At 34.3% G+C, this 20,507-nt stretch overlaps 4 protein-coding genes across 5 annotated transcripts; 1 reads left to right on the plus strand and 3 right to left on the minus strand.

Moving 5' to 3' along the window:
• Positions 1-2,786: 2,786 nt before the first annotated feature.
• On the plus strand, positions 2,787-3,550 carry LOC116030308 (glycine-rich cell wall structural protein-like). The gene has a single exon (XM_031272526.1). The coding sequence runs from the start codon at positions 2,834-2,836 to the stop codon at positions 3,248-3,250; it is 417 nt and encodes a 138-aa protein (XP_031128386.1). The 5' UTR covers positions 2,787-2,833; the 3' UTR covers positions 3,251-3,550.
• A 1,472-nt stretch (positions 3,551-5,022) lies between these two features.
• Positions 5,023-7,038, minus strand: LOC116030468 (U6 snRNA phosphodiesterase-like). The gene is made up of 6 exons (XM_031272721.1): positions 6,791-7,038; positions 6,571-6,663; positions 6,057-6,306; positions 5,835-5,931; positions 5,458-5,523; positions 5,023-5,347 (listed from the first exon to the last, which is right to left on the minus strand). Exons 1-6 carry the CDS (start codon positions 6,951-6,953, stop codon positions 5,150-5,152), a joined length of 867 nt encoding a protein of 288 aa, XP_031128581.1. The 5' UTR covers positions 6,954-7,038; the 3' UTR covers positions 5,023-5,149.
• A 1,081-nt stretch (positions 7,039-8,119) lies between these two features.
• LOC116031012 (secretory carrier-associated membrane protein 3-like) lies at positions 8,120-12,981 on the minus strand. Its single transcript, XM_031273440.1, has 12 exons — positions 12,734-12,981; positions 11,380-11,490; positions 11,208-11,270; positions 10,773-10,806; positions 10,377-10,499; positions 9,986-10,048; positions 9,801-9,894; positions 9,253-9,298; positions 9,087-9,154; positions 8,837-8,885; positions 8,690-8,755; positions 8,120-8,601 (listed from the first exon to the last, which is right to left on the minus strand). The coding sequence occupies exons 1-12, from the start codon at positions 12,791-12,793 to the stop codon at positions 8,515-8,517; spliced, it is 864 nt and encodes a 287-aa protein (XP_031129300.1). The 5' UTR covers positions 12,794-12,981; the 3' UTR covers positions 8,120-8,514.
• Positions 12,982-13,947: 966 nt separating this feature from the next.
• On the minus strand, positions 13,948-18,484 carry LOC116030533. Of its 2 annotated transcripts, none has more exons than XM_031272812.1 (15): positions 18,397-18,484; positions 17,139-17,246; positions 16,832-16,867; positions 16,543-16,653; positions 16,274-16,357; positions 16,050-16,168; positions 15,719-15,820; positions 15,498-15,614; positions 15,344-15,409; positions 15,036-15,102; positions 14,845-14,898; positions 14,678-14,767; positions 14,493-14,519; positions 14,373-14,399; positions 13,948-14,288 (listed from the first exon to the last, which is right to left on the minus strand). In XM_031272812.1, exons 2-15 carry the CDS (start codon positions 17,226-17,228, stop codon positions 14,157-14,159), a joined length of 1,122 nt encoding a protein of 373 aa, XP_031128672.1. In that variant the 5' UTR covers positions 17,229-17,246; positions 18,397-18,484; the 3' UTR covers positions 13,948-14,156. The 2 variants fall into 2 exon arrangements, with proteins under 2 accessions (XP_031128672.1, XP_031128671.1); XM_031272811.1 differs by having other exon boundaries at positions 14,678-14,776.
• Between the last annotated feature and the right edge of the window lie 2,023 nt (positions 18,485-20,507).

The raw sequence follows: 20,507 nt of genomic DNA on the forward strand, positions 1-20,507 counted from the left end.
AGGAATAAAATTTTTGTTACTTATAAGGGTAAATGTAATACTTTTAAGGGAAAATACAATACTTTTACATTTCGATTTAAAAGTATTACATTTTTCTACAAAAATATTATATTTGCCCTTATAAGTAAGGGGCACTTGTCAACATTACTTATTATGAAAAATGTATTACTTTTTTTCTAATAAGTAACAAAAATTGTATTCTTGATTAGTGTTATATTTGAGCATATAAGTATGACATTTGCACATATAAGTATGACATTTGCACGGTGCATTGACCCGACCCGACCCGTCTCACAAATAAGGATCCGTGAGACGGTCTCACACAAATGTGACCCTATGTTCAAAGTAGACAGATTTCTTATGCACACTGAGATCACCTGATTTACATCCCTCACAAATACTTTGTCGAGTCGCGGTGTAGAGCCTTTATAATTAAAATATAAATATAAAAAAATATTATATTTTGAATAAAAAATATATTATATTTTATGTGATACAGTGTCACACAAAACTTGACACTGCTTCATTATCAACAACGAATATTTAATTTTGGTAGTGGAAAATTAGAAACCCAATCTGTAAAGCACTTGTTGATGTTCAACACTCAACAGTCATGAATATGATTTACAGATCAGATAGCAGGTCACCGGCCGGCCATCCTTCAACTCATTAATGTCACCGCCTCCGTTTGTCGGCGACTTGTTTGTATCATTTTCGACGTTTCACATTCATATATATTCATTTCCAAAACTAGCTCATTTTTTCTCTCCAAAGTATAGAGTATGCTCATGATATTATATAAAAAAATTAATTAAACGCATATAATGTCAACACATTTTTTTAGGAACAACAGTTCCTCCTTCACTAAGGCTCAAATCCACTCTCTCGATCGGCTCGAATCCATTCCCTTCCACATGGGAGTATAAATTAGGTGCCACTAAACCACAAGATCTTTGATTTTTTTGTTTTTTTTTTTCAATATTATTATTGTTGATTTGTTGTAGTTGTATAAGTGTTTTTATAGCTAGGTATATTTACACATTAACCACTAATAACAAACCATTAATTTTACCAAATACGGAGTATATCTTTACAAACTGTTAATATAACTCGCTAGTTAAAATAGTTGATTGCCCAGGACCATGTTCTCATAAGTGCATTTAAAAAATCATGTGAAACATATCGTAGAATAGTAAAAAATCATGTGTCTCCTAATTAACTAAGGTGAAGCTACTTATTGAAGGTTAGGACTTAGGAGTTTGAGTTACATTAATAACAATATTGTGTGGGATAATTTAGGTCTTTCTTTTAAGAAGTATTTAATTATGCACACTTGGTTCTTGGATAGTAGATTATGAGTAAAGTTAAATATTTGAGCTTTGACGACTGTATTATGATCATTTCACTCAATGTGGTGAATTTTTTGTAGACATCATACACTAGTTTTCTCACCTAATTAATTCGACTGTTGAGTTACTGTGATCTACACATTCACGTAATGTCTCATCGGGATGTGGTGCATGCGGAGGTGTGGGGCAAGAGAATTTCACCTTTTATGGACAAGAAGTATTTAATCATTATTACGGAATATTGTAATTACATTGTATTATTTATTGAAAACATGCCAAACGCATGATAGTGTACTTGAAGAAAAAGAAAAGTAGGAGATCAAATATATATTCAAAATCTAAATATAATCTTGGGACAGAATCGGATTAATTTTGCAATAATGAAAATATTAAATATTTTATGCAAAAATTTTACATATAACTCATCGATTTAGTCATTTAAAATGACAAGTTTATTTCTAGTAGTGCTCATTTCTAGTGTATTTACCTCCCATTTATGGTTGTGTATGTAGCTTTTGAACTTAAAAAAAAAAAGAAATTTATCTAGTTTACACTATCAAATATTGATTACGATTTCCTTTCGTCCAAAAGAAAAAGTGATGAAATCAGTAATAAATTCAGTTAACCTACCATACCTTACATGCATTAATCACCTTCTCAACTACTATCCACTTTATACCTCCCCCACCCCCACCCCATCTTCGTTTTGAATTGTTACATTAAAAAAAAAAAACTTACTTAAAATCTTAAAATAAAATATAATTACAAAAGAATTTTATTATTATTAAAAAAAACTTATACATTATTTTAAAAATCAAGCAATTGGTATAATATTTCAACATTCATAGCGTCGAAATTTTGTACGGAGTAATATAACTTAAGCCAAAGGTTAGCTAAGAGTATATGCGGATGCTTGAATTATGATAGGATAGAGATAGTGAGACCTAGCTACTTATATTATAAATATAAATAGATAGATTTAAGTAATCATGCACATATGCAGATACAAATAAACGTTGGTGTACTGTGTAACTGTGTATATGGACTTATGTTTAAATAACAATAATAAATAAATATTGTTTTCTCTAAAGTGTAAATTAATATTGATGACTTTTATAATAAATATAATCGTCATGTTTGACAACATAGTTACTTTATCAGTCAATTTTAATTTGTTTTATCATTATTAACTGTTTGACTTAGTTAAATAGTCAATATCATTACTTAAAAACTGGTTTAAACAACTTGAACTTAAGTAAACATTAACCGAATCAATTCACTTATTCAAACATTAGTCACCCCGATATATCTGGTAGTAAAGACATTGTCTTTCAATCTCTGATGCACGTGGTAGACCATAATTGGTGTCGCGACTTGTTAACAATAGTGTTTTGCGCATCCACTCTATTTTGCCACCTCTTTATAAACCCTAATTCTATCCATCTTTTAATTTCGAGAAACCAAGAAAAAAAAAAGTTCAAAAAATGACATCCAAAGCCATTCTGATCCTTGCTTTCGTGCTAATCACCTCAACCGCCATCCTCGCAGCCCGGCCTGAACCGGAAGAGCTCAATCGCCTCGCATCCCAGAGAGGCGACGGTGGCGGGTTCGGAGCACCGTACTTCGGGTCGGGAACCGGGTTCGGAGTGCCCGGATTTGGGAGCGGATTCGGAGGAGGGTATGGATCCGGGTACGGTGGTCCGGCCGGAGGGTACGCGGGAGGCGGCGTGGTGAGGCCGACGGTGGTTTGCAAGGACAAGGGCCCCTGTTACGGCAAGAAGCTGAGGTGTCCGGCCAAGTGTTTCAAGTCGTTCGCTAAAGGCGGGAAGGGCTACGGCTACGGCGGCGGCGGCGGCGGCTGCACCGTCGATTGCAAGAAAAAATGCACCGCTTATTGTTAAGCGGCGCATGCAGATCTATCGTTCGTAAACGTTAATGAAAGCTACGCCCTTATACATATATGGGATTACCTGTCTCTATATACGTGGCTGGTAAGATGACTAGATCGAGATTATATATATATATATATATAGTCCATAGTATATGATGCTATGGTACTGTCAGTTAATATTATTAGCAGCTATATATGTCCTGCAACTATGTATGATCTATGAAGAATGATGGTCTGTAACGTACGAGTTCAGCGGTTTTTACTCCTTTTCCACGAGAAATGAGATAGATATTAGTATTACACTTTCTTATTACAAGTTACATTTACATTTTTATAATGATCCGACCTATCTCATGAATCAATATAGAGTATAAGTTTATTGGGCATACTACGTGAGGTGTCCATGCCATATTTCTAGGGTTATTTTTGTGCTATCATGCATATATTTCGTGAGCAAAACTGGAAAATTCACTCAAAATTAAGTGAGCTGGAAAATTTTACCTTTATAGTTTATAAGTCTTAGTATGTTGTATTATATTAGGGTTTCATACATGACATGATAATCCATAAACAAAACATTTTGGATGTCATAAACATTCATTTATGACCATACCTTTAACCACTTGGCGTCCCCATTAATAAGCTGAGTATCCCAACACCAACCAAAACGCGCTTTCCGCCATTTCGCCCATAAATGACATAATGCAGCAAGTCAGCAACCAGTCCTGTTGCCATCATTGCATGAAATTAATATATTAGTAATGCCATCATTACCTTGATTCATGAATTCGATTCTTATCAATAGTCTCTTAGTCAAACTCATCGCGTAAGATATTCTTAGTGTAATTTAATTACATCTTTAATGTGGTTACATGTTATTATACAAGAATGACTCAATACATATCTTCATAACGATTGCGCATTTCTTTATGTTGACCAAAAAAACATATATTACTATATTAGTAATGCATGTAACTGAATAAAGATGGAAATTAAACAACTCCAACCAAATTAATTCTACAGTTAATTTTGTAACTACAAAATTTCAAGTTGAATGGATATTAGCTTTCAAAGTTTCAACTCTATAGAAGTTGAATGGATATTAGCCTTCTTAGTTTAAACTAATCAGTCACCTAGTCACATTTACTACTACTACAGTTGTACTTAATAACGTGTTAGTGGCACCGTTAATTAGATAAAGCTCCACTACCCTGGAGAGGTGCATAATCATTTCCAGCACCAACAAAATCCCTTCCATTTGGTATCTGCCTCAATAATGTTGATGTTAATTAAGTCAACTAAAACAATTCGGACCTAACTTGTATTTATTGATGTAACTTTGGTATGTTGATGTTAATTAAGTCAACTAAAACAATTCGGACCTAACTTGTATTTATTGATGTAACTTTGGTAAAATACAAGATATCTTTTTTTTTTTTTAATACTACTAACTCTATTACAATGCAATATTTGTTCATAACTACTTTCTCAACCAATTGAAGCACAAGAGTTAGTATTGCCTCCACTGAGGCTCGAACCCACCACCTCCCGTATAAAGATAAGGGTTTGATGCCACTGGACTACAAGGTCCTTGGCAAAATACAAGATATCTATTTGTTCAATAATGCAATCCACTAATAGCAATAAATTAGAAGAATGGCCCATGCCGCCCATGTCTTGGGCCATATTACGTGCCCAAATCAACGGATGTGTATATCTGATAAAGATTAGACTAGCATTTAAATATTTTTAATATTATGCTACAAATTAGCATGAACAAGATTTATCATGAATAACTATCCCTTAGATTATAATTACTTAATAATGGGAGATAATGAAAAATGTAGAAGAAAGAGATTTACAAATAAATCTGCTAAACAAAAGATTGGAGCGGTTAGCTGTAACACTATTATTCTCCAAGGTATTTGCATATCTCATAACTTTTATTGCCAATCTTACACAAAATGCTACTAAATTTGGTTGTAAAAATGGGCTTCTGTTGTGAACTCCCAACAAGATATCTCTTCATCTCTTCTTCTACCATACTCTTCAGTGTATCACTGATGTCACCTAATGCCCACGCTGTGGATATATGAGGACGCGGATCCTGAAATCAACGTGCAATAGTGTATGCTTATATGATAAGAAAAGCGTTAACCAAAATTATAAATGGTGGAATCAATGGTAGAAGAAGAGCTTTTGGTTCTCCGATCTAACCTTGTAAAATTCTGGAAGATTGTGAAGCCTATACACCTCATTAACAGCTTGAATCTGTTTTGTTATCTAGATCACGAGAATCTACATAAGTTTCCTCCTGATTTCTATGAAATAAATTGTCAAGCACTCAAGACACATAGAAATAGGAAGCTAAGATTGAATTTGTATTGTTGAAACTCTGTGAAAAATACTCAACAGCAGTGCAAGGGTAAAAACTGAAGGATATATTTACGAGTGAATTGTACATAAGTGAAACTAAAGAGAGGCAACAAAAACAAATATGTTGGGATTTCATGAGTCAAATGAAACCAGTTAAAGATACAAGTATATAAGAAAACTAAACAGTCAACTAGGTTATTATAGGCTGTCGGTCATACCTCAAATAAGCCTCCTTTGACAACTTCCAGCGACAGAAAAGTGCGAGTGCAATCATCATTCACAAAAATCTCCCATTTGTCAAAATTTATCCAATACCTGTTTTCAATCCAAAGCAAGGGTTTAGACATTTGTAGAAGTTTAAAAACGTTGATCATAAGCTGAGGTTCATTTACTGTCATATACACACACATATCACAGATTCACAGAGGCCACCGCCATACCTCTTCTGAGAATGCAGCCTCTGGCGAAACATTGAGACTATTGAGTTGATCTGGTGTAATCGAATGGGAACAGTCCTTCCCAAACTTATATGAAATTCCCTACCTAAGGCAACTTGCTCAAGCTTACTGTTCTCTCTCATCAAACTACTCAAAGGCACATCAACATCAACAGCATTAAGACCAGGAACAAGAGCTGTGACCCTCTCCAAAAACTGAGCCAACTCCTTCCTCGAAGCAGATGGTATATGAACTATAATGGCAAAATTAGTATCAAAAACCAATAAATATCTCTCTATGATGATAAAAAACATAAAAATCTGTTCTTTGTATGTACTCCATTTCCAAAATCAGAGTCAACACCATTTTGCAAAGTTATCCATTCAGTTGAAATGACAACACAAATCAAGATACTCCACATTACCTGAAGGCTATTACTATTTACTAAGCTGTCATCAATAAATTATATATAGCACATATGAAGTAGGAATTTTGGGGAGCCAATGATCAAATTTACCAGGAATGTAAACATGAAGAGCGTAATTGCCTTCTACATGAGGGAAGCTTCTAACTCGATTGACTTGACTGCTTTGCAAGTAATCAAACGAACCTTCACGGACAAAACATCGAACATTTGGTGAGCAGCTATAGAGTAACACATATTACCATAGCACAAAGGTATTTACACGCGGTTCTGTAAGCTAAGTATGTAAATTATGGTGGAGAAATAAGTTTACCCAATGAACTGGGCGTGTCGAGTAGAGAGACAGGAGGCGGCGGCAGAGGCGTGAATGTATCGGCGGCGATGGAAGTGGAGGTGGAGGGCGGAGGAGGAGTGGGATCGGATTCTGAGTCGGAATCAGAAGAAACGTCGCCGTATGAGGCTTTCAAAGCATCCATCTTCTCACTTTTCCCGTTCTTTCCTTGCTTTCCTCAATCGTCACTGATCATCCATTCTAGCTTTGTTTTTTTTTTTTTTTTTTTTTTTTTTTTTTTTTTTTAAATCAAATCATCCATTCTAGCTAGAAGCTGAGCAGCGCCAAGCTTGAAAATTCAATTAATTGGTAATTTGGCCTCCAGTTTTTGTGAATTTCAATGAGACCATATAAGATTTGATAAATTACAGTTTGGTCTCTATAATTTTTATTATTTTTTTTTGGAATAAAGGTTAAATAGGCCACTGATTTAAAATAATATTTTAATAATTTAAAATTAAATAATTAATATTTAAAAAAAAACTATCTTCGTCTCCATTGCCTCATCTCCCCGTCCCGACCATGGAGACGAAGACGGCTGTCTCCGACTTTTTTTTTTTTTTTTTTTTAATTTTAATTTAAAATTAATTAATTTATTAATTAAAATTATTTAAAAATGATTTTTTTAAAATCGGTAACCGCCATGTCAGCATAATTTCAGGTAAACGGGTAAACGGGTCATTTATTACATGAGTTTGTGTAGTTCAGGGACTCAATTACATTATTTTTTAGTTCAATGATCTAATTACAATTTGATGTGCAGTTTAGTGACTTATTTGACCCCTATTCTTTTCTTTTTTCTTTTTCATACATGATAAAATAAACAAAGGTATAGGACCACAACGTCCACAAGTATAAGCCAGGTGGCCCCTACAACATTTACCATGAGTAAATATATACATTAGAAGCATTGTAAAAAAACTTTTTATATTAAGTGTGTATCATGGAAAATAAATTATTTTGTACATTGATTTTTAATTTTAATTTTAATAATTAATTATTTTATTTAAAATTATTTTAAAATATTATTGTTAAAATTGGTAACCGGCACATCATATATAACAAGTCATTTTAGGTTAAATTGCATGAATTTGTGTTGTTCAGAAACTCAATTGCATTGTTTTTGAGTTCGATGGCTTGCAGTTTGATGTGTAGTTTAATGACTTATTCCTAAGAAAAAAAATAATAAAATCAAAATAATATGAACCATTCATATTTCAACAAACAATTACACTAACATTTTTTTAGTTCCCATTAAGAACCGCTATTAAATTTGTATGTATTGTATGTAGATGTAGATAGATGTAAATGTAGAAATCCAAACAAAGCAAAATGTGGGACTTGACTATTTCCTAGTACTCAATGCATCAAACTTCATTGAGTGACCAACATCATATGTAGGATAACATCAATTCACCTATAATGTGAGCTAAAGAAAAATGTCCAAGAAAGAGATTTACAAATGAATCTGCTAAACAAAAGATTGGCGCGGGTATGGTTTTCCTACTTGTTCTTTTTAGCACAATGTGGATTGTTTAACATACATGACAAGAATGAACACAACAAACATATGATGAAACAAGCTCATCTGTGTAGCTTAACTCGACAGTTTTACCCGCGCTGCTCTCCTCTATGGCATTCGCAAATGCCTGTACAACTCACTGCAATATCGCCCTGAACTATTGTACCTGCGGAAAGTGCAACTTTCATATGGCTGCCCTTAAGGCTCCTCTAGCAGCCTCGCGCTTCATCTCTGCAGCTTTACCGCTGCCTCTGAAGTACATGTATACTTGCTGCATGATGGCACAGCAACAAAACATTGAATTCCCCAGAAAATGTTTTAGTTTTCGATGGAGATATAAATTGTGTAATGATTCAAACCTGTATAACCCAAATGCTGAGAACTGACTCGAGACAGAACAGCCCAAAACCAATGAAGTAGAAAACCTAAACAGGAAATTGAAATGTCAGGCAGATTCTTGCTATTCATGTTTGATAAAGGAACAATCAGCTACAATGAGAACTTACCCCAACCAAAACATTGTCACCAATGAGATCAACAGCAGGCAGGATACCTCTGTTCCAGAATATGATGCAAGGTTAGACAATTGGTAAATGTATAAAAATAACTTGTCCTTTTTTAGTGCAAATAATTTCAGGACAAACTTTTAATCATCTACTCATCTATAAACATGTCCTATTAATCAATTCTAAGTGCTCCAACTATGAATAACTTCATAAGAAAGATGTAGATGTTCAGATGCCACAAAGCACTTACGTTAGAGATTTTCCTTTGAAAACTATTGGAGGAGCAACAGCAGCAAAGATACAGAATCCAATGTGAAGCTGTATGCCAGGAAATATGTGATAAATCCTTCAAGCTCGGCAAAATTTTGGATGTCAAAGTCTAGGAAAAATTTAGTACTTTAGGACAGGGAACTTACCAAATAAAACAAGAAAAACCGCCCGAATGTAAAAGCACTTTCTTTTCTGCAAAACATTAAAAATAAGTACCACCTCAACCAATAGAAAGTAATTTTTTAAAAGTAAAAAAATGAAGAAATAAAGAAAAGTTTAGGAAATAATGACATTAAGGAATTCAAGGTATAGCCAAAAGTTAGTATGGTCTCAACGAATGAGAGAAGAAAAAAGGAAAAAAATTAGGGAAGAAAGAAAAGCTTATGACATCAGGAAGATAAAGGAATAGGCACAAGTTAGTATGGTCAAGGCAATGCTATCTCCATGATTTAAAATTTAAAATAAAAAATAAAAATGGCAACTGGCACATGTAAAATTTCATTAAAGCTGGTAGATTTACCAAAAAAAAAAAAAAAACTAAACTGTATTTCTGACATAAAAAGTGCATCACAAATTCCCATAAGGAAAAAGACCACCTTTACATATGAGAGAATTGAGAGATGACCTATTTTGGAAGTGTAACCCACAGATGGAGCAAGTTAAATTTCATTCCACAGTGAATATGGATATTTACCTAAAAGCACGGTAGAGTGGACGATACCACAGCACATAGGCTCCTGGAACCCCTGAGATGAAGTAGATGATAGATAGAAACCAGATCTTCACATCTGCGAGAAAAAAATGTCATGTTAGAGCATTTGGTCAAATGCATGATGAGATGCAGATGAAAACACCAAACTAGAATCAACATTAACAAACCTCCATGTTTAATCCATGCAGTAGTGACAGCAATTATATTCCATAGGAGACATGCAAAAAGCCCTGCTCACAATCAACATATTCTCAGAGCATGTACAAAAATAAATAAATAAATAAATAAAGGTATACATTTATAAAAAAAAAAAAAAAGAAAAAAAAAGCAGATAAGCAGATCAAAGGAGCAATGCAAATAGCACAAAAATCTTTAGTCCAGCAGGATAAATCTCTGTGACAATGCATAGCATTTTATTGTTTTAAAACAACTCAAACAGCCTAATTAAAGAGAGTTGCATGAAAGGCAAAGGGGAAAAAAAAAACAAACAAACAAAGAAGTAGATCCTCATTACTGAAACTCCCAGGTAGTACAAATGTACAATAAAATATGGCATACCTAAGAAGGTTGTAAAAGCAACATATTGCAGCCTCTGCAGATGAATTGGTATTTCATTCGCAATATCATGATGGATTATTGGGAAGAATGGTGGCCAATTCTTTTCCTCAAGAACAATACCAGCTGCAAAGCAACGAGGATGTTTGGATTTGTAAGTCATTAAGCATATAAATAAGAGACCCAGATTAATGCTTTATTATCTTACATTACAATCCTGCAGGCATGTTATATAAGACAGAAAAGACATGAGAAGAAAAATGGGTATAAGAAAATTGAAATAATAAAGTTTTGAGGAAATTAAAAAAGGAAAATACTGAAATTTATTTAGATCTAACCGATGATTAGCAATAAAAGGAGCACAAAGGGGAAAAGAATTCAAATAAGAGGATAGAGAACCTCTTGCAGCAGCATCTTCCTTCCGCTTCAACTCCTGCATAGTATTAATGAACCAAGAAAAAAAAAACAAGTAAATACTATAATTATCATAAGGTTGGAGAGAATGGAATTTTTTTTTCACTACATAAGAATGGAAATTTTCATTAACTCCAGCTGGAGACAAGTTGAAGATAGAATAATGGGATTTAGATACAACGATGTATAATACATCAATTGAAATTTTGACCATGCTTAAGGGCAGTGAAACATCTTTTTGCAAAATAACCAAATATCTGAGGTTCATTATATGTACTGTATGCACTACACTCCATCTAAGAATATGAGGGAGGCACACAGCTGAGTCTATCAAATGCAGTCTTGCTAGCAGTTTACAAAAAGTAGCAGGACACAAATGCATTATCACATGTGAAGGCTAGATTTTCCATTAACGTATACCTGTTCTCTCCTCCTCAGTTCAGCCTCTTTAGCCTGCAACTCCCTCTCTTTCTTTTTTAAATCCTGCATTCAATGTTGACTTAAATTTGAGAGTCAAAGATAGACATCAAATCAAGACAAGAATGATGAACATGGTTGTATGCATTCATCAATTATGAAAGGTTTCACAAACCGCAGTGCTATCAAGTGGAATATCAATAGAGGCATTGTTATAGAAACCAGCTGGTTCGGGAGGAAGGGGAGAAAGCCTCGACTTTGTGGCAGGGGGGACACTCCCAGTGCCCTGTAAAAGTCCCAAAACCAATGTGGAATATGTTAGCAATAGAGCATATTCAAAAACAATCACGCAATTAATAAAAGACACTTGGACACTATTATGAAAACCAAAATATTCCCTTACATCAAGCCAGCATGCAGAGACTGGACTTTCATTGAAATGAAATTCTTCAACACCAAATGTTATCTCCACTTCCATGGGGGAAATGGAAATGAGTAGAAAACAACACGAGTTCCATAAAATAAGTACATTATTGAAAAATTCACTACTATGATGAAATTTCAGAATTGATTCTCTAGAAGCATGGAAATGCAATAACAATGCAGCATCCAGAAGCACTCATAAAAATATAACCCTAAAAATGTTTTTGCACCTGAATCGATAAATAACACAAATACAGAGTATTTTATAAACTAATCTTATAAGACAATAGTTCAAAGTAACAACATAGAAAACACAAGGGTTGATTCTTTCAACTGAAATATGTTGGGCCACATTTCATAGCTTTTCAAAACTCATGTTCATTCTATCAGTAATTGATATTGACCAAATTATTAACAGGTAATTACTACTTAATTTCCAGCTACAGGCATCAAGAATCAGAGCAAGCCAGAGGAAAACTGATGAGGAAATGATTTGGGATGTCACAGAGAAGGGTCATTGCACCCAAAAACAAGTACAAGAAAAAACCGATTTTTAGCCTTCATCTCCCCACAGATGACAGAACCACACATTCCCTCACAACCTAAACTCAGATGGCACTTTTTTTTTCCCATAAACACAGGCTACACAATCATAAGTGGATAATTATGAGTCTTTCCATCCGTCACAGAAACAGATCCTATGTTCATACAAATCCATAACAATAAACTAAAATTGCAATTTGCAAATCAGCATATCAAAGTCAAAGATAGCCAAAAGCAATGTTAAGCTCCAATTTATCATACAAACACTGAATTCAGACATCAAGCAATAACTTTGCAGAAGTATACGACATATAACAGCATACAATCGAGCTAAATCAATCAATTGTACATATCATACACAAACCTTTAAAAAAATTCCAAGTTCAGCGCCAGCTTCACATTATACGCTGATTTAAATAAGCTCAATCCAATTAGAGCATACAGAAACAACAAATAGACATAAACACAGATTTCAGTTCTAAACTTAAGAAATCGCGTAAACACGCGGAGAGAAGTTGAAATGTACATGTATACGCACAGAGAGGGAAAGAGAGAGAGCTTACAGCAAAAGGATTAACTTCTTCTTCTTCAGCAAAAGGGTTGTGATCGTAACGGCCGGCCATTTCTGGTGAGTGACTCTTCACCTAGCAGAGAATCTGAGATCTGAATAGTCAGTGGCAGGAAAAGAAGGCAGCTTGCTAGACAAGAGATTTGAAGAAAGAGAGGCTTCAGACTTGGAATTTTCAAATTTCAGGAGCTTCTTACAATGGAAAAAAAATATGGAGAAATTCAAGTCTAGAGAGAGAAACATCGGTCTTTGGTCAGCTTTGAAATTCTGTTTTGTTTTTGTACATAATCATATTAAACTACTATTAAAAAAAAGAAAAAAACGAAACTTTGTAATAAGTTGATTTTGTATTGTGTGTAATTTTTTTTTTAATTTCTAAAGACGAGGGTTTTTCTTTTCTTTTCTTTTTTTGTGCTTGATTTTATTTGTTAAAATAATTATTTGTTTTATAAATATTATGCGATAGCATTTTTCTTTTAAAGATAATGGCTTGAAATGAATAATATATAAATTCCATTCCGGCATGCCACCAGTGATGTCAAGAGGAAGGAAAGTGGATTAGAGACTTATTAAATTCGGATTTGTTTGTAATGGAGTTGGTTGATTATTCAAGATTGTCATTTCATGATTTAAATAATTTTTTGTTCAAAGACATTTTAATCATGTATTAAAAAATTATAACTTGGTATTGTCAGATACATAAAAACAAATATAGTTGAAGAAAAATATAACATTATTTTTTAAAATTTGTATAGCAATTTAACATTATGTTTTAAATATATGTTGAATATCAAATTTGACCTTACAAATCTCAGTCAGTACTCTTTATATTAAAAAAATATTATATTTACTCGTATTCTCTCTACTTCCAACTTTTACTTCTCTACTTAAATTTGTGATGTAAACACTTTAGATCAACATGAAAAAAATAACATATCAGCGTCTCTCATATCATAAAATTTTAGGGAGTAATAGAAATCCGTTATATTTTTGTTTGACAACTGAAAAAACAGCCACCTTCGTGGCTGTTCATTGCAAGGAAGTTGGTGTTCTTCTAGAATATATGAAAATTCTGGTCAGCTTTTCTTTGGTTCATACCAACCAATCCCATTCTGGATTCAGCGATTTAAGCAATTTTATAATGCACACAAAAAATAAAAATCATATTGAGGATTTGAGGGCATATAATATATATAATAAGTGGTGTACTAATTGACTTGAGAATTATAATTATTATAATGCAATTAGTACTATTGAATAAGGAATTACAGCCTTTTTTATTCTTTAAAAAATTAAAAGTAATATATGATGTGGTTATGGACATCAATGTAAATATGTAATTGAGTGTTGTTGATCCATGTTCGTATAAAGGCACCATTTTGAGTGGATACGAGATGTATGAATGTGGGTTTCAAGTTTCACCAATAATTCCAAGTTTTCTTGTATCTTTGGCTGGCTTTGTATGGATCCACCCAGTTCTTGTCTTCCTTCACGGCTTCTTCCCATCGCTCCTTGAATATTTGCAGCTCATACGTTGATTGCCTCCGTATCTGAATCATTCAAACTTCAATGGACAAAACCCAGAACCAGAATGAAAATTCTCTGCAAACGAAATGAACATGGCAGTATCTAACCTCAACTCTCAGATCAACAGCACGCCCCTGCATGCCACAAAATACCCATAAACCTCCCCTCTAATGGCAAGTTCATAAGGTGGAAAATGGAGAAGGGGGAGGGGGAAATGAAAATTATACCTTTGGCAATTCTTGAGGACTTGAAGCCTGAAGCAAAGACAAACAATGTTGTCAACAAAGGAATATGGACAATGTTTCAGCAACGAGGTAAACCAGTCTAGGTGAAAGTATAAAAGTGACCGAGAAATCCAACTTTCCACAATCTTGAGAGCAGATAAAGGACACAATGTAGGCCGGATAGTTACCTTTTTCAGTGATGAGTCGCCCAAAGATTGAATGCCTAGGTGGACTAAATATTCACTGTCAACTATGCCCACATTCGTTGTCCGGTCCCCCTGCAAAAGCTTAATACATATGCAGATCCCTAGCTCAGAAACCGTATTACACAAATAGAGCAGAGAAGTAACCACACCTGTGCACAATAACCAAGCTTCATGTCCATTCCCCATCCATGAACAAGATCATTCTGACAGAATCAACCATTAGATATCTCAGCTCGTATAATTCGTGGACAGATAGAGTAGTAAAGAAGTGATTGTTTTGCACAAGCATCAGGAATAATCTCGCTAGGACCACAGCTCAGAGAGGGCATTTTCGTTTTACCTGGATAAGATGCCATACACAACGCCATGCAGATCTTGAAAAGACGGGAGCCATTCCTTCCACGAACCTGTGAAATGAGTGAAAAACGCATTTTCACAAATTAAAGAGTGTTGGGAAGCATTCCCTATTTCCTAAATAGGAAAAAATTAAATTAAGCAGAAGGGAGAAGTTGTATGACTATGAATGCTGCAACAACAGTCCAAAATCAGAAATGCGAAATTTATATTGGTAGGCTGAATGCCTGTCTTGCCTGGAACTCATTTGACAGATGCAAAAAAGAACATCTTCATAGGGCTATGATATCTTACCCACTGCAGGGAGGACCTTCGCTTTCATTGGAACATTTTGTACTACCTTTATCCTTGTATACTCTTCTGCTTAAAGCAGTGTGGATTAGAATCGACTGAAGTGCCCGAAAGCAAAATTCGAGCCAGACGACATCATATTTAACATCCGGCTAACCTGTGAAACTTGTTTGTTCTGCTTCTTACAGTAATTTTGTGGTGAATGCCGGTTGAATTGGGGTCTAGAGCTGGCTGAGATATCTCGAGGCCTTCCGATTTTACAATTTCTAGGTATCTACACAACAGCCATAGCGGGTTCTAAAGAACACTTTCTTCTAACAATTAGCAAAGTGGATGAAATCATAAGAAAAACCAATATGAACTAGCATGAGCTGATACCTTGCAGGGTGAAAATTCTCCACGCCCAAATCTTCATCCCATAGAAATATGTAGTCATATATAGATACGACATCAGGATGTAGAAAACGCTTAGCAAACCACCTGCAAGCATTAAGAGATCATTCACAAACTCCCAACGTAGAAAAAAGTGTGCAAAAACGAACACCATAACATGACCAGACATTGGTAAAAAGCAGACTAAAGGTTTCATTACACAAATTTTCATTTTTTCAAACTTTAGAACTAATAGTCCATATGCCACTATATGATTAAATCTCTCTATATGCTTTCAATTTGCCAGTCTCTAGAAAGGAAAAGGCGTTATTCTTACCACTTTGTTTGACTGTGAGCAACTATATGAATGGCTTCCTTACTCCAGGCAAGATCCCACCACCCATCCACATTACCATCATAATGGAACAAAATAATAGTGAAATTCTCTGAAAGAAACTGAGTATAGAAAAGTTAGGCAAAGAAATATAGACCCCGGTAAATCCCCCGATCCAAAATGAAACAAAAACATTTTGAATAAACAGCAAGAGTGATGTGGTATACCTTTTGAATGATTTCATCAACATTATCCTTCTGTTTAATGCCAACCGGCATTGCCAACAAATTATGATAGCCCGTAACATTAACCTGGATCATGGAAAGACAATGGGATCTGAAATGAGCGTGATGAAGCTATGGTTCAAGTTTTAGGCCCAAAGACATTGTTAAGGAGCCAGAGAAGATGAACTGGGAGGGGTGGGAAGGAAAGATGTGAAATGTGATCTACCACAAGTAGCTTTATTGATTCAAATCCACAACAAGAAGATTATGACCTTTGACTTCGAAATACTCATTGCCTTGAGAGGCTTTAGCTCGAGATCTGACCTAGCCTCAATAATACCACGAGGCAAACTACTTGAACATCTGCCAGACACACAAGAATCCTGGGCAAAAAGCATCGAAATTGGACAGCATCTCAGAACACCGAATGATGGGATAACACATTAACTTAGTAATTCATTTGGCAGATCAAAAAATTAAACTTGAGAAGTTTTAAAACGTTAATTTGTAAAAGATTGTATGATGGGCAAACCAAGAAATAAATCATCTAAGTTTAGCTACCTCTGCAGGATAGAGTGGATCAGATTTTGATTCCATCTGATCACAAGAAAAAGAAAAAGACATTATTGATAATCATAAGCAAGGTTACAAAAAGGTCATCTTCCCGAAACGCAGTTCAAATAGAAGTTTTCTAGTAATCTGAACCATTTCTTATGAAAGATGGGCAAAAGATCTTCAAGATGGAACTTTTAAAGAAAAACAGAACCATCACATCTTATTCACTCAAAGAACATACTTTCTTTTGGTTATTGCAAACACAAAATTACATATATCCAATAGAAGCAAACGTGTCATCTTAAACACATACCTCTGCCTGTTGATACTGATATATGGTTGTCCTATACAGAATAAACAACATTGATATACAGAAAAGTCCTATAAACTGCATCTGTTTCATCTTTACTCCACATGTTCCCTGCAACACCAATGTCTCACTTTTAGAATGCAATCTAATGACTAATCTACAGTCTCTATAACTGAAATTTTTGGAGTTATAACTCCGAGCAACTAGTTTGTATGGAATTAGTCCGTATTTAAAAACCTCGAGACCTAGATGCTAACATCCCCCTTCAAATAAAATAGCCTCCAGTATTTCAGTTCCTTATAGGCATATATGACATTCAGAATTAGGAATAGTATTAAAAGGAGAATCAAAAAAGCAGCACAAGTTTTTTCAATAATCCATGAACTAGCTAACTGTAGAATTTAACAAACTCCAAATCTCTGATTATTATATTTGGATAATTAGAATAAAATATAATTCCTCATAAAAACATGAACCATTGTTTATTCACTTAGTAAAAGAATTGTACTTAGGGGCAACCCCAACCAAGTTAGCCAGGTTATTGACTTGGTAACTACAAGGTTACAAGTTCGATTACCAGTTATGGGCAGCCTAGGTTTACCTCCTTGTGATCCTCTGCCGTTAGATCACAAGGCGGGGTTTACCTAGTGCACACTCTCAAATAGTTTACCTAGTGCAGACTCTCAAATAGTGATGCGGGTTTCCCTAAAGAATTGTACTTGATAATGCTAAGTTAGCAGAGAATATTTGAAAGCTTCTCACTCACAAAGATGCCAGAAAATTCTCTCCTTCATTCTCATGCAATCCCCAGAAAAAAAAAAAAAGAAAAAAAAAAAGAGAAACAATCTTCCCCACCCATATCCTCTTTCTCAGACAGATAGTCCCAAATTAAAATTGTATCTATGTGAGGCAAATTTAATGCAATCAAGTTAGCAACTTTGCTCCCCAATAATAAAAGTTTATAACGATGGACGAAAGAAGCAATATCAATCTAACAGGAAGAGAACATGATATCCATTCATAGAGAAAAATAATTCAATACAACTAATAATCACCCACAGAGAACAATAAATAAATAATCTATTACTTGATGACTGAAAGTCTGAAACTTGAAGTGCCAATAAAATCAACATTCAAGATTTTTCTTTGAAACAGTCCATTCAATGAACAACCATATATAAGGCTGGATTATGAGTTAAAAAATCCTCCATTGAAGGAACATCAAGAAACATATATACTAACTGGTATGAAATATGAATACCTCGAAACCGACTCGATCAGCCCGACCCGGCACGCGTGAAACACGTGCCCGGGCAGAGGTCCTCAGGTGAAAATGAGTGGTGGGCAGCTCCGGTTCCCTTTGCAGATGAAGCGTGAAGAGGGGGAAAGAGTGTTAGCTCAAAGAACAATATATATAATGCAAGTTTATTATGCAGAGACATGGCAACGTAAGTAGTATAGAGAGAAAGTTTACATGCCTGTTTTGGCGGCTGTCAAGCTAGGTTAACTAAAGATTGAAGAAGTGGAAGGAGGCATGGCAGATGAAGCTAGCGCCACCTTTTATGGGAGGAAGAGAGAGCTCAGAATATAATGTTAGTTTCATGTCACTGCCTCGGCTGTTGATCGTGGCCATGAAGTAAAGTATTTTTTTTATGAATATGCAAAATTTATGAAATATTAAATTCAAATTCGCTGCCAAGGACTAGCGGCACCAAGATACTCCCAGAACCAGTAGTATTCAATATATATATTGAAAATTTTAATTAATAAAAAATAAAGTGTTTGGTCTTATAATGAAAAATATAATACTTTTTAAAAAAATTAATACTTTTACATTTTAATTTAAAAAGTAATTACATGTCTCCATTCCTGATTAATATAATAAGTATTACATTTTCATCTTGATCCGATTCATTTTATAAATAAAGATTTGTCCACCCGTTTCATGATAATGATTCATGAAACCATATCACAAGAGAGTTTATTGTGCTAAATATTTAATATAATGTTTAAATTGATTAATTATTATGGATAAATGTTTAGAAATAAAACCGTATTTACCGCAATTTGGAAGAGAAAAAAAAAAACTCAATTAGAGTAGTAAAAGTGCAAATGGAAAAATTATAGGTGTAAAGCTAAGGTTGCTTAACAAAAAGCATCTCCATACAATCAAGCAAAAATTATATATGAGACTAATAAAGATTGCTAAGTTTAATCGTTTACTTGCAAAAGGTGTTTTCTATGTTATAAAAACATTAAATTTAAGGAAAACTTCCCCAATTCACGTTATTATATCTTGTAGAAAATTGAGGAAAAAGACTATATAGGATACATGTGTTTTACCTGCTTTTGTATATATATGAATGGAACATAGAGATAACATGTTAAATAATGAATGAAGACAAATTAAACAGTTTAACATGATATTTTTGGTATATTTAATTAGTTTTTGTAGAAGAGAAATCTACTTATATAACAAAAATCATGCTTATTAATACACATAAATTTGAAACCGTACTTAAGTGCCTCGCTGCTCCGACCCTAGAGACGAGTGGAGGAGATAAATTGCGGAGTAGAGTCCTTGGTAGGATTCGAATCCTGCATCTTATGGCTGTTAGCAAATCAAAGCTTATGAAGTTATCAAAGTCGTTATTAATAGAAATATAAGGGACAACTACAACTAAGTTGGTCAGACAATTAACTTGATAACCAGAAGACTCGAAATTCGACTTCCCGTGAAAGTTGTCTTACCTGTCTATTGATCTTATTGGTTTGAGTCAGTCAACTATGAGCAACTTAAGCTGGTTTACCTCCTTATGGTCTTTTGCCTACTAGAGTGGAAGGCTTCCTTCACCCAAAATGCACCTTCGGGTAGTGACAGTAAGTTTTCACGTAAATAAAAAATTTTAAGAAACTAATCGGCACCCGGTATAACCCCATAATTCCCAATATGAATTTAAACCCTCTTCAAAATTTTATGACTTGTACACGGTACAAACAACATAACAACGTAATCTTTACGTAATCTTTCCAAACTCACCCTTTATAGATCAATTAAACACAAGAAATCCAGTTTATTTAAACTACTGGATTCTATATTTAAAGTAAACTAAAGTGTTTCTTCTCATCATGAGCCATGACATGCTCTTCCCTTGTCCCATGTGCAGATGTGCTTAAGCGGCCATAGTTTTTTTGCAGTTAGTTGTTACTTGTTACAATGCCAATTTTCAAAATTTTACCATTTCTTTCTTTCTCAGTTGCTTGATACTCTACGATCTTATCAGTTTTGGGAATTGGTTAGGTGATCCATATATCTTTGTTTTCCATTTTTATCATTTATATTTTGGCAATTTTTGTGGGAAGATAGGGGAG

The sequence above is a fragment of the Ipomoea triloba genome, chromosome 9 (assembly GCF_003576645.1).
Source record: "Ipomoea triloba cultivar NCNSP0323 chromosome 9, ASM357664v1".
NCBI lineage: Eukaryota > Viridiplantae > Streptophyta > Magnoliopsida > Solanales > Convolvulaceae > Ipomoea > Ipomoea triloba.

Excerpts from the sequence above, each read along its gene's own strand:
- LOC116030533 (XM_031272811.1), bottom strand. The coding sequence starts at position 17,228 with ATGAAACAGATGCAGTTTATAGGACTTTTCTGTATATCAATGTTGTTT. Across the intron at positions 15,821-16,049 it reads GCTCACAGTCAAACAAAGTG|GTGGTTTGCTAAGCGTTTTC; the intron begins GTAAGAATAACG and ends TAATGCTTGCAG. Across the intron at positions 15,103-15,343 it reads GAAGGTCCTCCCTGCAGTGG|GTTCGTGGAAGGAATGGCTC; the intron begins GTAAGATATCAT and ends CTCATTTCACAG.
- LOC116030308 (XM_031272526.1), top strand. The coding sequence starts at position 2,834 with ATGACATCCAAAGCCATTCTGATCCTTGCTTTCGTGCTAATCACCTCA.
- LOC116030468 (XM_031272721.1), bottom strand. The coding sequence starts at position 6,953 with ATGGATGCTTTGAAAGCCTCATACGGCGACGTTTCTTCTGATTCCGAC. Across the intron at positions 6,307-6,570 it reads TCTTCATGTTTACATTCCTG|TTCATATACCATCTGCTTCG; the intron begins GTAAATTTGATC and ends TTGCCATTATAG. Across the intron at positions 5,524-5,834 it reads TCAAAGGAGGCTTATTTGAG|ATAACAAAACAGATTCAAGC; the intron begins GTATGACCGACA and ends CTCGTGATCTAG.
- LOC116031012 (XM_031273440.1), bottom strand. The coding sequence starts at position 12,793 with ATGGCCGGCCGTTACGATCACAACCCTTTTGCTGAAGAAGAAGAAGTT. Across the intron at positions 10,049-10,376 it reads TGCTTTTACAACCTTCTTAG|GGCTTTTTGCATGTCTCCTA; the intron begins GTATGCCATATT and ends GATTGTGAGCAG. Across the intron at positions 8,602-8,689 it reads TCAGCATTTGGGTTATACAG|CAAGTATACATGTACTTCAG; the intron begins GTTTGAATCATT and ends GCCATCATGCAG.